The sequence below is a fragment of the Rhynchophorus ferrugineus genome, unplaced genomic scaffold (assembly GCF_030347505.1).
Source record: "Rhynchophorus ferrugineus isolate W39M unplaced genomic scaffold, kcgeb_rfMv2 rfM10, whole genome shotgun sequence".
Lineage (NCBI taxonomy): Eukaryota > Metazoa > Arthropoda > Insecta > Coleoptera > Curculionidae > Rhynchophorus > Rhynchophorus ferrugineus.
The window spans coordinates 23,264,043-23,278,477 of record NW_027472589.1 but is presented as its reverse complement, the minus strand read 5'-3'; the positions used below and the strand labels follow the sequence as shown (position 1 = coordinate 23,278,477).

The following is a 14,435-nucleotide window of genomic DNA, read 5'->3' as shown; positions in this document are numbered from 1 at the left end:
TTGGAAACAAGAATTGAATTTTAGGAATTTTACACAAAAACAACTTCGGTTGAGATGTGACTTCAGTTAATAATATTTTAAATGGTTCTGGTGGTATATTTATTAATGAAAGTGAAAGGTTTCCTAATGAGCGGCAAACACCGGCCGATTTATCTTTGTACTGAAGTGCATGACAGTATTTGCATATTTCCTATATTGCCAATGACGAATTTCAGATATGACATCTATTTCGGTGTCATATTCGAAAGCAAGAAGGTGAAATGCACATGTCAATTGACGTTCTGGCATGCGCTGTTGGTAAAGTAAAGTGTGTGTGGGTAGATTGTTGACGTGTCTGTCTTTGTGTCAATCTATTAGCTCGAAAACGTTCGTTATGTTGCTCTCGACTTTCATGTATACATCGACCAATATTTCCTGTTTGTCCTCGAAAACCTGATATTCTGTTTTCATGCATACACAACAAATAAATATAAGTGACTCTTTAAGTCAAAGTTAACAGGAATGTAGACCAAACTTCACTAATATGTAAACATGAATAAAACTGACAATGAGAATATTTCAAAATATTACCATATGATAGCAATATTATTTATATTATTCAATTCCATTTCCAAACTTGCTGAAAGAGCAATTCTTTATGCTCTTAATGATTTCACGAAGACAAACAATATCATTCCAGATGAGCAATTCGGGTTCCGCGCTAAACATTCCGCCGTTCATCAGGCCCATCGGCTGGCCGCAAAAATCAACTGTGCTTTTAACCGACGTGAAAGACTTGCAGCGGTCTTCTTGGACCTAACCAAAGCCTTTGACAAGGTTTGGCACGAAGGCTTAGTGGCGAAATGCATCCAATTAGGTCTACCTGATGACCTAACAGCTCTTATCAAATCATTTCTGTCAGGACGATCGTTCCACGTTAAGATTAAAGATATTCTCTCTAGCCGGAAAACCATCGACGCAGGAGTTCCACAAGGCTCCCCACTGGCACCCGCTCTATTTAATATCTTTCTTTCAGATATCCCTAGGAGACCACAAGTTGAGGCTGCTTTTTACGCAGACGACACTGCTTACTTTGCTTTTTCAAGAGTAGCACCGCACATCCGAAGCAGACTCCAAAAACAACTTGATGAGACGGTCCAGTGATTACATTTCTGGGGGTTGTAGGTCAACCCAGAGAAAACCCAGACCATCTTCTTCCACAAGAAGCGTTTTGCACCGAGCATTTCGCGTCTTAAAATCGAGAACGCCGAAATCCCATGGTCAGAAGAAGCCACCTATCTCGGTCTTGTCTTCGATCGCAAATTTAGGTGGAATTCCCACTCAAAAGTCCCTCCATAAAGGTCAAGGTATTGTTAATTTGCAGTTCCCGCTTATCAACAGAGCGAGCAGGCTTCCTCTATCTATAAAATCTCTCCTGTACAAGATGCTGGTTCTATCAGTCGTTCTATACGGCTCCAGTGTCTATCTAAAATACATCTCACCTAGCCAGGTGGAACGTCTCCAAGTGTTTCAAAACAAAATTCTCAGGAGAATTATCATCACAGCCGACACCACCCCGTCGTGCTCTAACTCCTAATTGTCTCGACCTTCTCCGGCGAGCGATTAACTCATGTACCGCAGCTACGTGGTGTGATAACGACGCCACGTCCTTGTCTGGCCCTTGTGCCTCTTAACGGTGTTACCGGTTACGGGCACCCTCCTTACTAACAGTAAGAAGTATCAGTTAGGGTCATTGGATCAGCTGATAGGGTGGGGTTTAGTGGGCAGCCCAGAGGCAGTCTCCACATAACCAGTCCTTCTATTATTCAATATATTACTATTACTGTAAATTAACACACACTGTATAATCGGGGTGTTGGCCACTGAAAAAAATATCGATATTTCGATATATCGATGTTTTAAAAAATATCGATATATCGGAGAAAAAAGAAAAATAGTCCAATATTATAACTTTAAAATTAAGTACAAAACTTAAGTACCGATTTTAAAGGTTTATTAAAAAATTATATTTAATTTTTTTGAAAAAATATCGATAAATATCGGATAAAAAATATCGATACATCGGCCAAAAATATCGATATTTTTTCGGAAAATATCGATATATCGATATATTTTCTGCATCCCTACTATATAATGTAACACGCACTATATACCATGAAAGGGTTGAGTTAGCAAATATTTGCTAGGCCATATGAATAACTCAGTGGCAAGGGAATATAGTATAATATTTAATTTATTCTACATATAGCAACCGTGTTTATTGCGGCGGTTACCAATCTTAATTGAAACCTAACTTAGTGGGTCTAATAGTGATAATAAACCATTCTGGAATCCACACAAACACAAAAAAAATTCATCTAAATTGATCCAACCGTTTAGAACGAGTTCAATTACATAGACAGGCACAGAAGAATTATATATATAAACATTTCCACTCACCATTCTTCCGCATACTTTCCATTGCTCTCTCCTTGTCCCCCGTATTGCATCTGCCGCATCAGTTCCTCGCGCTGTCTCTCCCTGACAACCATTGCCTCTTGCATTTTCTGCTTTGTTTTCTGGAATTCCTTCACCAACTCCCCGGAAAAGCTCTGATCCAAGGGACCTTCCACCACCGGCGCCGGCGTTAGGGTGACGTTTTGGTGAGACGCTGCTGCTGGCCTACAAAATACCGAACGTCGTAGACCTTCCAACCGAATAGACCTCATCAACGTACCGTTCGTTAAGGGAATCCCGCCTGGAGGAACGGGCAGTGCCTCCCGAGGCGGGACTATCTCGTCCCCGATGCTCCGGCGTGGAGGCGTTGGATAACTTCCGGTCAGGACTCTTCGAAGCCGGTTGGGTACTGTTCGGCGTGCTGTATACTCTAGGTGTGCTCGTCTGTTCTTGGATGCATGGCAGTTGTTGGAAGTCGGCGTAACTATTGGAGAGGAAGACTTCGCCTTCGTTTTCGAAGAGTCGATCCACGGATGAGTTCATGAGTTTGTTATTTTTGATACCTGCACAATGAAGGTGTGAATATAAAGTTTGTATGAGTTGGTACAGTAGAAGATCCTCATTCGCGTTTTCGTTCGTAGCTAAATTTTTTTTGGATAACATCTTTATTAGATATGCTTAGCATAATCTTAATTATACATTAATTTATTACTACATTTCATTTATACTTGGATTAATTCACACGCAAGACGAGTGCGAGAAAATACGTCAATATGTATTCCTCAATTATAAAATTATAATAACTTATAGCTATAGTTTACACTAAAGCTATACACTTTATAGTTCGTTTGGTTTGGTTCGCTTCAGTCTTTTGACATCCTCCGCGCTGTCCAGCAGTTGTATTGCTTCCACGTTAGTATGATTTAGTAATCTTCTTTCGTGTTTCAAGGCGAAATCCTGCACAACTTCGCAAATCCATTTGATTTACATGTCATCGTACAGTTCGTTGGTTACGTAGCGATATGCATTGGTAATTAATCGAAGAATTTTGTTTTGACAGCGTTGAACGACTAGTTAATTTGAATTTTTAGTGCAGCCCCATATTTGCACCATATAGGTCCAAATTGGCTTTATGACTGTCTGATAAATCAATCTCTTTAATTTTAGATCAAGTCGAGAGTATCTTCAGACTAACCAGTATAGCTGTTTTATTTTGGTTCTAATGTGTTTTGCTTTTTGTCTGATTTGATCACCCAGTGATTTAATTTGGACATTGGTCCGCAGCTAACTCAAAAAGAGAGAACAAAGATTGTTACAAACCTCAAAGATATATACCAGGTGTGTCGGTAATTATTTCTAGGGTTTTGTAACATATTTCACTAGCCAATGTCATTTTATTCTACTGGCATTAACTTCAAAGTACACAATTTAAGATGCGCCAAAATAACGGCATTATTCGTTAAAAGAAAACCACTGTCACTGTTAGTCACTATTTGCTGGTAGAGACCTGAGTTCACCTGAGGTGAGAGTGAGCATAAGAATATGTAAAACGTGGTTTCGACAATTCAAATGAGGTGATCTTAATCTTCAAGATAAATAAGGTTCTGGTAGGCGGAAAACGTTTGACAATGCGGAAATGCAGGAATTATTGTATAAACATATTGTATAAAAATCAAAATTTGTGAACGATTACAAGCGATGGGAAAGATTTAAAAGATGGAGATGGAGCCACATGATTTTAATTATAAGCAAGTCGAAAAATCGTTATTTCTGTATCGAATAGTAACGGGCGATGAAAAATTAATATATAATTGCAAGGCATAATGACTTTGAATATTATGCTCTGAGTCTGGTGAGACTAGATTGGTGCCGTGCATTATCAACTATTGAAACTTGGAGAAACAGTGAATACTGATAGTTACCGACAACAAATAATCAATATGAACAGCGAATTGATCGAAAAATGTTCACAACATGCTCAAAACACATGATATGGTGACTTTGCAGTATGACAACGTGCGGTCCCAAAGTGTTCAAAACACTTGGATAGGAAGTTTTATCGCACCGCTGAGAAGTTCATCGAATCAGCCCCATCCCACCACCAAAAATGTGGTTAAGAAGTTAAAAAATAATTCCAAATGTAAATTCAGCTACTTCCATGGATGTTATGCAGATATGGACATACTTAAATACATTGTTAATATAAAAGAAGAACTGAAGTTATACACCTTGAAAACATACTGGAAAAAACGGTTGTCTGCCCCGACTGTTTGTAACAGGTCAATTGAAAAGTACCTGGCCTGACACATAGACGGCGCTACTAGAATTAAATCCATATGTTTTTTAGTTAGCCCTAACCCTCAAAAGATGTGTGTATATGTTTGACAGCTGTTGGATCATTAGTTTGTGAATTATAGCATTTTGAGTGAAGCAACTTTTGTTATTGTGAAAAAAATTGAGAAAAAGGAATTTCGCGTGTTGATAAAATATTGCTTTTTGAAGGAAAAAAATACAGTTGAGGCAAAAACTTGGCCTGATGCCGAGTTTCCGGATACTGCCCCAGGAAAACCAACCATCAAGGATTGGTATGCTAAGTTTAGACGTGGTGAAATGAGCATCGAAGTCGGTGAACGCAGTGGACGCCCAAAAGAGGTTGTTACCGACAAAAATATTAAAAAATACACAAAATGATTTTGAATGACCGTCAATTGAAATTGAATGAAATAGCAGACACTCTAAAGATATCAACTGAACGTGTCCATCATATCATTCACGAATATTTGGGTATGAAAAAGCTGTGTGCAAAAGAATGCCCCCTGGGAAGAAATTTTCGTCGAATGAAGAGGTGATCGCCGAAACTCAGGCCTATTTTGAAGCAAAGAATAAATCGTACTACAAAAATGGTATTGAAAAGTTGGAGAGTGTCTATAATCAGTGTAGCATACTTGAAGGGAATTATGTTGAATAAAAAAAAATTGCCAAAAAATGTGTTTTACTATGGTAGGCCGGCGAGTTTTCAATTGACCTGTTATGGAATGAAATAATATTGCAGGCTTTAAACATATAGTATCAAGCGTCATTCACTTGAATCATAAGATGGATATGGAGAAAAAACGAACGTGGATAAAAAGTTAAATCTTTATTCCGCCGAAAAAATGGATCGAACGAGTACCGAACGGTGACTTTTAACTCGAAGAACCTGAGTGATGGCTCACAAAGAACAAATAAGCTTTGAGATATCGTGATGAAAATTGATGCGTCAATACGTAATCGATAGAAACGATTTCGATCTAAATCTAACGTCAGTGGTTTCTTAAGTCTACAAATCGTTCCCCCAGAGTATCATCTTTGTATATATTCCTTTTAAGTAGATACTTTAATTTTAATGTGTAGTACTGGGAATTATGTTACTTAAAACGAATACTAAATAATACTAGTGGACAACAAATGGCGATAGATAAAATGCGATATCAACCGACCAAAAAAACTTTTTTACTTGGTGAACGTGTTATCGAGAACTTAGCAAGAAAATAAATGTCTAGATAATGATCTGTCAGGATCCTATCTTAATTAAATTGATAAATTAATTCATTCTAAATAGTGATTTTAATGTGTAGTATTGATTTATCGCCACAGATCCACGACGCGATTAGCAAATTCACCATTGAGCAGATTTCCCTCTGTTTATTCCTGTGTAAGCCGTCAATTCACTACAAGGTTTTTAATTTGTAGTAATAATAACTAATATTTTCAATAATTTTGCATACGTCTGACAATCAGCTACAGTCCGTTGTTCAGACATACCCAAAATTATTTAGTGCAATAGTGTTAAGAGGTTTTAACTCTTATCTATACTATATATTGTGGCTGTATAATTAACTGTAGTCAGATATACTATAATGTTAAAATTAATTATATTTTATAACATTTTTGTTCAATTATTTTATTGAGATTAGAATTCTCTTGTATGTCAAAGCCCAACTGAACTAAAACTCAGAGTTGATACGGTAACATTGCAACGTTTCGACGTCACAAATATCCATCACGCATTACTAAAAAAAAAACTTTGAATAAACTATACATGTGAAATTTTGCAGATATTATATGAACAATTTTTAAAAAGTACTAAGAAAACCGAAGAACGGAAAAGGACCGGATCAAACTAAGATAGTACCGAAAATTTTACCTTCAAACTACTGAATAGCTAAAGAATTACTAGTGGAAAATTCCAACAATCTATAGAAGGAGGAACAAGTCCCACAGGATTGGTGACTTATTGGGACATTTATTGTTCCAATACATAAAAAAGGAGATAAAAGAGACTGTACTTTACACACAGCCATGAAGATATACCAGCAAATTATGGAATCATCTAAAATTAGTGGATAATAAGTAAGTAACGGATTCCGAAAGAGAAGATGTAAATAAGACCATATTATGAAATATAAGACAAATAGTGGGCAAAGTTACAACAACAAAAAACTACATAATTTTCAAGAAAATGGAAAAATTTATTTATTCAAAATATTGGTAATTTGATTCTGTATATCCTGCCAATCTTTCAGGCAATTTATGGATGCCATCGTAAAGAAACTATTTGACCTTTGAGGAAAACCATTCATCGAACCAATTTCTAACTTTTCGCCAAGTGCTCCTCTGCAAGCGCGTGTCCCATTGATAAAAAGAGTTGATAGTCGAACGGGGCAAGGTCTGGATGGTACGGGGGATGCGATATGTCCCATTCAAGTGCTTTCAACGCTTCCTTGACCGGTTTCGCTTTATGAGACGGCTCGTTATCGTGCAGTCACTTTACAATCACTTTTTTTTCGATAAATGCATGGTTCAAATTGATCACTTGTAGTTGGTAGCGATCACTAATAACTGTTTCATCAAGTTTCGACAGTTCGTAGTACACAACGCGATTCTGATCCAACCAAAAAAGATTTGGCTTTGGAGTCGATCGGCCGGCTTCGCCAGGTGATAACCATGTTTTTTTTTGCGGTTAGGGTGATAAAAATAAATCAATTTCATCACCGGTCATAATTCAATATAGAAATGACCTCCGATTATACCTTTGAGGTAGCATTTCACATACAATTTTTCGATTTTCCACTTGCCTGTCCTTGAATTGATGTGTCATCCATCTTCCCATTTTTTGGATTTTCCCAATAGCTTGTAATAGCACATTTAACGCTTTTGATAATTGTTTTTGGGTTTAGGTTGGGTCTTTACCCAATAACTCTTTCAATTTCGCATATTCAAACTTTTTCGTTCTACCAGAACGTTCTTTGTCTTGCACACCCAAATTATCACTTTTAAATTTTCGAAAGCAGGCCTCATATATTTTCATTCAGTTGTTTCAGAGCATGCTCGCTGTAAGCGGCTTTTTTTTATCAAATAAGAAAAGTAATACGTGCCACAAATGCACGTTTTCGGACACGGAACTTGACATTTCCAAACAGTTATAAATCTATGACGGTGTTACTTTCGCAAAATATAATATAACATGTACACCTTTGAAGCTTGATATCAGTGGAATAAAATAACATATAGCCAATTCAAAATAGCAGTAACACGAGTGTCAATATATGTCTGTCTAAAGTTGTAAATTCGTTTTACAGTCAGACAATATTATCCTTGTCATTTTATTCTATTTAAAAAGAGATAGAATGCTGTTAGAGAAGTTCGAACACGTAACGTAATGAGCCTGCAAAAGTTGTCCGTTTGCCAAACGTCTGAAAATTCTTCAAAATATTATGATTACGGGTTATAAACCCGCAAACCTTGTTTTAACGGTTTGTTTTAATAAATTTGAAATTGGTTTTTATTAAAAATGTTTGTTGCGCTTTGCAGCTGCACTGAATATTAGTACGGACACGACCACTAAAATATCTCAAAAAATAAAAAATATAACCTTAAATTCACCAAAAAGAAACCGTGTTTATGCGAGACAGCTGACGAATCAAGATAAGATTGATGTTTCAGGGATCAAATATACAAAATGTATAAAAGCAGTAAGTATTATGTTTTAATTTAATCGAATTATTTCAGAGAAAATTGTTAGTCTTTACAGCTATTTGAGGGACGTAGAACATCCGTTCATACATTGTTGGGTAATATAGGATCTAAGTGGTGTAAAGATAACCCACGAAGGGGTTTAATGGAGCTTCCAGAGATTGCTTTTAAAAGAATACAATTTTTGACAAGTGGTAGAATCTTGAACAAGTTTTTGATAGATTGAAAATAAGTGAAAGTGACAGTGATTGGATAAAACTTTATGAATGTTGGTTTATGATTCAAGGCTGACAATTACCAAGACAGGATGATGAAAGAGGAAACCACTAAAGGTCAGTATACTATTAATATGCTTTAATTGTACGGAATTGTATTATAGAGTGTGAAAGCTTTATGAGCATGTGTGTTATTGTTCAGAATATACATGAATATTTGGTTAACATATATGAGGAGAGAAATAATACTAACTCTTTTGCAGATATGGCAAATGCATTAAGTAGAATGTCATGATTAAATGTTGTTTTATCAAGAAAGATGTATACAGCTAGTAACACGACAAACTAAAGAGGAATATAGTAATATCATAATGACTTTACAAGGATACATTGCATCGAAAGAAATAAGCACTAAGCGCAAAACAGAAATATGCCATCTAATGAAAGTAAAATACATTACTCAGATATATAATTGTTAATTAGGTCGATTAGGCTTTGGGGGGATACCACTACATAAAAAAACGCGTCTAGAAGCCTACCTATACTAGTGTGGAAAAAAGTTTAATGTATATATAATAAAACAACTCTAACGTATAAATTATTGCGGCTGTAAAATTAATTGTAATTTTAAGTTCTTCGATAATATAATTTCGTTATTTTATTTATATTAAAATTTTATTATATGTCAGACAACTGTAACATATACATTACTGTGGCTGTCAAATTAATTGTAGTTTTAAGTTGTTCGATCATAAATGCATTTGATGTACTATAATGTTAAAATAAATTGTATTTAATAGAATATTTGTTCAATTATTTTATTTATATTAAAACTTTGTTATATGTCAGAGCCAAAATGTACTAAAACTCAGAGTTGCTACGGCAACATTGCGACGTTTTGACACATCACCCGTGTCACTGCTGTTTTGAATTGACTAAACGTGTTAACTCATAACATTGCAAACTTAAGCCTAGCGACATCTGTTAGAAAAACCGGTAATGACTTTCCGGTACACCTGGTATTTTGGTAAATATTGTGGAAAAATATCAGACGTTTATAGATTTTTATTTCCCTCTCTTTGATGCTATATGATAGTGTTTCATTGGCTGTCTTCGTACACATATAAAAATCAAACATGCCAAAGACTCAAACGAAGCTTGGTCTTCCCAATACAGATAATTTAAAAAATTATTAATCTATTTTATTACTTATTTTGGACCATAGAACAAATCCGCGAGTAAGGAACTTGTATCATACATAAATACTTACCGGTAAGATGGAAACTGGCAAAACTGCTTCGCGACATCGGTCCAGTCAGGCTGATGTCACCAGTACTCATCACCATGTTTCGTGGATTTCCGTTGGTAACAGCCGTGCTCTGAGACATGCCGTAGGGTAACCCATCGAGGACGGGCATCAGAGAACGCGTCATGATATCGGCGGCGGATCTGGGCCTGGTGAAGGGCATGGCCGAGTGCGGGAAGGTCTTTGGCTTGATAGGAGTGACAAGCATGTGCTCGGTCCACGAGGTCTCCAGCGAGGGTCTCTCCAGGCGTTCCACGTCGACATTCAGCGTCTTCTGTTCGAACGGCACGGAGAAGGTCTCTGCGGGCACACTCTGCAGCCAAGACAACAAAGAGAGATCGCTGTCACTGAAGCCGGCACTTCCGTCCAGCAGTCGGGAGAAGCTCATCTCCTGGCTGTGAGAGTCTCCGCTACCCGTCGCTTTGGCTTGACAATAATTTACACACGATTCGTACAGAATACCTGGAAAATAATCATTTTACTTTCAATAATTAGAGCTGAAAGAAAAAAGTCAAATTGATATGACATTTGGCAGACATATTTAATACAGAGAATTGAACATTTTTTCAAAGAATAATATTATTTATATTAGATTTACATGTAATATATGGGCTGAAAAGTCCAGGGCATAACAAAAACGCGTTTTTTTTCTAAAAATTGGCTTTATTCTAAACGTATTCTCCATCAAGAGCCATTTCCATCAAGAACATTTCAATAGCATTTTTATAGAACGATTTATCTTTGCGTTAAAATAGGCCTTAGTTTCAGCGATAACCTCTTCATTCGAGCGAAATTTCTTAAGGGTGAATATTTTTTCGAGGTATGTGAACAGCCAGTAGTCGCTGGAAGCCAAATCTGGCGAATACGGTCGATGCGGGAGCAAGTCTAAATTCAATTCATGTAGTTTTGTCATTGTTTTGATTGACTTGACACGATGCATTGTCTTGATAATTTTTTTTCCTTTGCCATATGCGCTCCTTTGCAATTTCGGCCTTCAAACGTTGATGGCATCATCTCGCGCACATCTCAAAATTCCGAGGCCATAACGTTTCCAACCGATTGCTGTGCTTTCGGGTGCTTTGGACGAAGTTCACCAGTTGCTGTCCACTCAGATGACGGTTGTTGTGGTTCCGGAGTGAAGTGATGGATCCATGTTTCATTCATTGTCACATGTCGACAGAAAACTTGGATTTTTTGGCTTAAGCATGGCCAAACACAGACCAGAATCATCAAAACGTTTTGTTTTTGGTAAACAGTGAGCAAACGCGACACCCACTAACAGAGCTTTTTCATAGTTAAATGCTCATGTAATATAAAACCAACACACTCTTTTGATATATGTGCGATGTTGGCTAACTCATGCAACTTTTTTCAAGCAACTGTGGATTTTTTTTATGTTTTCTGGTATTACCACATTATTTGGACGTTCACTGCGTTCTGCATCATCTTTGTCTTTACAACCACGTTTGAAGTCAGCAAACCAACATTTTATTGTTGTTTCTGTTTCTGATCAAGAAGCACTGTAAAATTAAAACACGAAATTGTTCTTGATCCACTCTTTTGAGGTTTTTGATCCGAACTTAGGCGTAAAATATAATGAAATTTTAACAACAATCTTTCGAAGCTTAATACTCACTGGAAAAGCGGTAAATGCAAGAAACCTAGCACTATCTATGTGTTAGGCCCGCGACTTTTCAGATTACAGTGACATTTGTTGGTGAAAAGACGAAATATCAAAGTAAACAACTGTTAAACAACCTAAATTAACTGTTAATTTCGATAGTTTTCACATTTCCCTATATAGATTAACAGCTTTCCATTTTGTATTATTGAGTTTATTTGAAGAAATCTGCTGTCGAGGCACTTTTGGAAACTTATGGTGATGCTGTTCCGTTACATCGCGATTGTCCGTTTTGATTTCAACGATTTAAAAGTGGTCAATGGCTTGGTGATGTGTAAGTTATTTTGACGTCAATGACAAAACAATGGTCTGAAGGACCAAAGTAGTTGATAGACAATAGACTCTAAGACTTATTCGTTCAAAATCTCAAAGTTGATGATTCAACTATTTATAATAAACAAAAAGAGGGAAAATGGCTAGAACACAAATATACTGAAAATGCAATTTCCAGGTCATAAACCATTTCAACATCGCGGTTGCAAAAAAAATGAAGTGTTTTCTATTATATAGTGTGACTGGTGATGAAAAGTAGATCTACGATTTTCTCAAGCGTAACAACGTCACGAATTAGTCCAGGAGAGTTATCCACATAGATATTAAAACGAAATATTTTGTGACCATAAAGTCATAAAGTGTGCATGTAGATCAGCAAAATGGATTACTAGCTGCTAAAACCGAACCAAACTGTCATCTACACCTACCGACATCGACTGAACAAATTGAACGACGTGTTGTCACAACGAAGACCAACAACACCGAGTAACAGACGTAGTCTGAGTGCAGTTCTTGGTTAACTCAGTCACCAACTTATTATGTGGGTCTCTTTTTTCTATTACGATATTTCTTCCGCGATTTTGTCACCAAAAATTCTACATGTATCATTCCGCAACTACCCTATTCACATGATACAGTTCCATATGACTTATAGTTGTTTTCCTAAATATGATATTAATTCAAGAGGATTTACGTTGCAAAATAAATTTGGTCGTACTATTTTTTGAGAACATCGGTATTGTATAGCAAGGAATGCATTACGTTATAGTTTATTTTATTATGATCATTAAAATATCTTATATTTTTTGACAATACTAAGTACTCCTAAATGTCAAATCACATGGACATTCAAATAGTTGAAACAATAAGGACTGTCGTATTTTCATCGTATATTATTATGCACGATAACATTAGCAGTGAAAGTTACTGTATAAACACACAACTAATTTTGGAATATCCTTCTTAAAATATTCTTGCAACAATCAGTAGGTATGTAATTATAATTACGATATTCTTTAGTTTCAACACTAAAGAAGGAATTATTTGGCTTGGATCATTCCTTATGCGGCACAGCCCACACCTTACAGCCTACATTTCGATATAGTTGAAGAAAAAAAAACAAAACAGAACAAGTTTTCGAAAATATTACAGCTGCTAGACGGATACATTATAAAAATATACTCGGAGGCACTAAAATTACTTGAAAATTAAAACAAGCCTATTTAATACTTCATCAGAAAATTGGATTCAGAAAACATTATTGCCGGCTTGGTAGCACAGTGGTAAAGGCGATGGGACGATCCTCGTACTGTTGCGATAGCCGCGGGTTCGAATCCTGCTGGGGCATGGTCGTAAATTTATGTTTGTGATTGTTTAAAATTTGTGAATGTTCTAGGCAAGAGTGTAAAATCCGACAAGGAAAATGATCCCAGTCACGCCAGTAACCAGGCTGGGTAAGACCGGATGTCCTCTGGGATGATTTCTAAAATTGGTCACTCGCCGGTCGGTAGGCTTAATGCTGAGGACCGTGGTTCGAAGCCCACGTTAAACTTTACGCCCAGTCCAGATAAACCCATAGTTGGTAAAAGGAGACTTTAAAATATATATAAAAAAACATTATTTTTCCAAATCACAATCACATTTATTACGGATTGATATAAATTATGAAATCAGATTGAATGATGGAGCATACCGTAATTTTTCAATAATTTTTCATAATTTTAATGATACTGCAGTAGTAAGCCAGCTTAGAAAACTACACTATGTAACAGATGGGGCAAAAGTCCCGCTACCATTTTGATTCCGCGCCGTCTTGGTTATGTGACGTTTCGCTTAGTTTCGCTTTAACCATTGTGTTGTGTAGACATCCAAATTTTATTATGGATAAATATACGCCACAAGAACGAGCAGAAACAGTGACAATATTTATTGAAAATAATCGTTCCATTATTGTCACTCAGCGAAAATTGCGTCAAAAATATCCTAATCGTCCAGTGCCTCACAAAATCACAATTTATCGTTTGCATGCGAACTTTCGACAGTACGGTACGACAGCAGACAGGCCGCCTCGTTCTGGAAGACAACGGACGTCTCGTAACGCTGAAAATGTGGCTCCGGTGCGCGTTAGAGTTGCAGAGTCTCCAGAAACATCAAGTCGGAGACGTGGTTCCCAGTTACACATTTCTGCGCGCAGTTTAAGGCGAATTTTGAAAACTGAATTTGAATTTTGAGATCCTGATCAACGAGTTGAGTACAGTAGGGCAATCCTAAGGCTGTTTGGTGAGATTGAAGATTTTTCGTCTAAATTGATAATGAGTGATGAGGACCATTTTCTTTTCAGTGGCCACCTCAGAGCAGAGAATCCTCAATTAATTCATGAAACATCATTGCATCCACTAAAAACAACTGTATGGTGTGGTATTCATGTTGGAAACATCATTGCTCCATTTTTATTTTAAGCTTACCAAGGTGTTGCAGTTACTGTTACTACTGAACGGTATCAAAAACA

General features: G+C 36.6%; 1 protein-coding gene across 1 annotated transcript in view; it reads right to left on the bottom strand.

Moving 5' to 3' along the window:
* LOC143203522 (WD repeat-containing protein 47) overlaps positions 1–14,435 on the bottom strand; it is a 254,652-nt gene that overhangs the window by 205,452 nt on the left and 34,765 nt on the right. The window contains exons 5-7 of the mRNA XM_076415703.1: positions 9,937–10,434; positions 2,717–2,999; positions 2,440–2,661 (exon numbers count right to left, since the gene is read on the bottom strand). Coding sequence (XP_076271818.1) covers positions 2,440–2,661; positions 2,717–2,999; positions 9,937–10,434 — 1,003 coding nt within the window. The remainder of the gene's footprint in view (positions 1–2,439; positions 2,662–2,716; positions 3,000–9,936; positions 10,435–14,435) is intronic.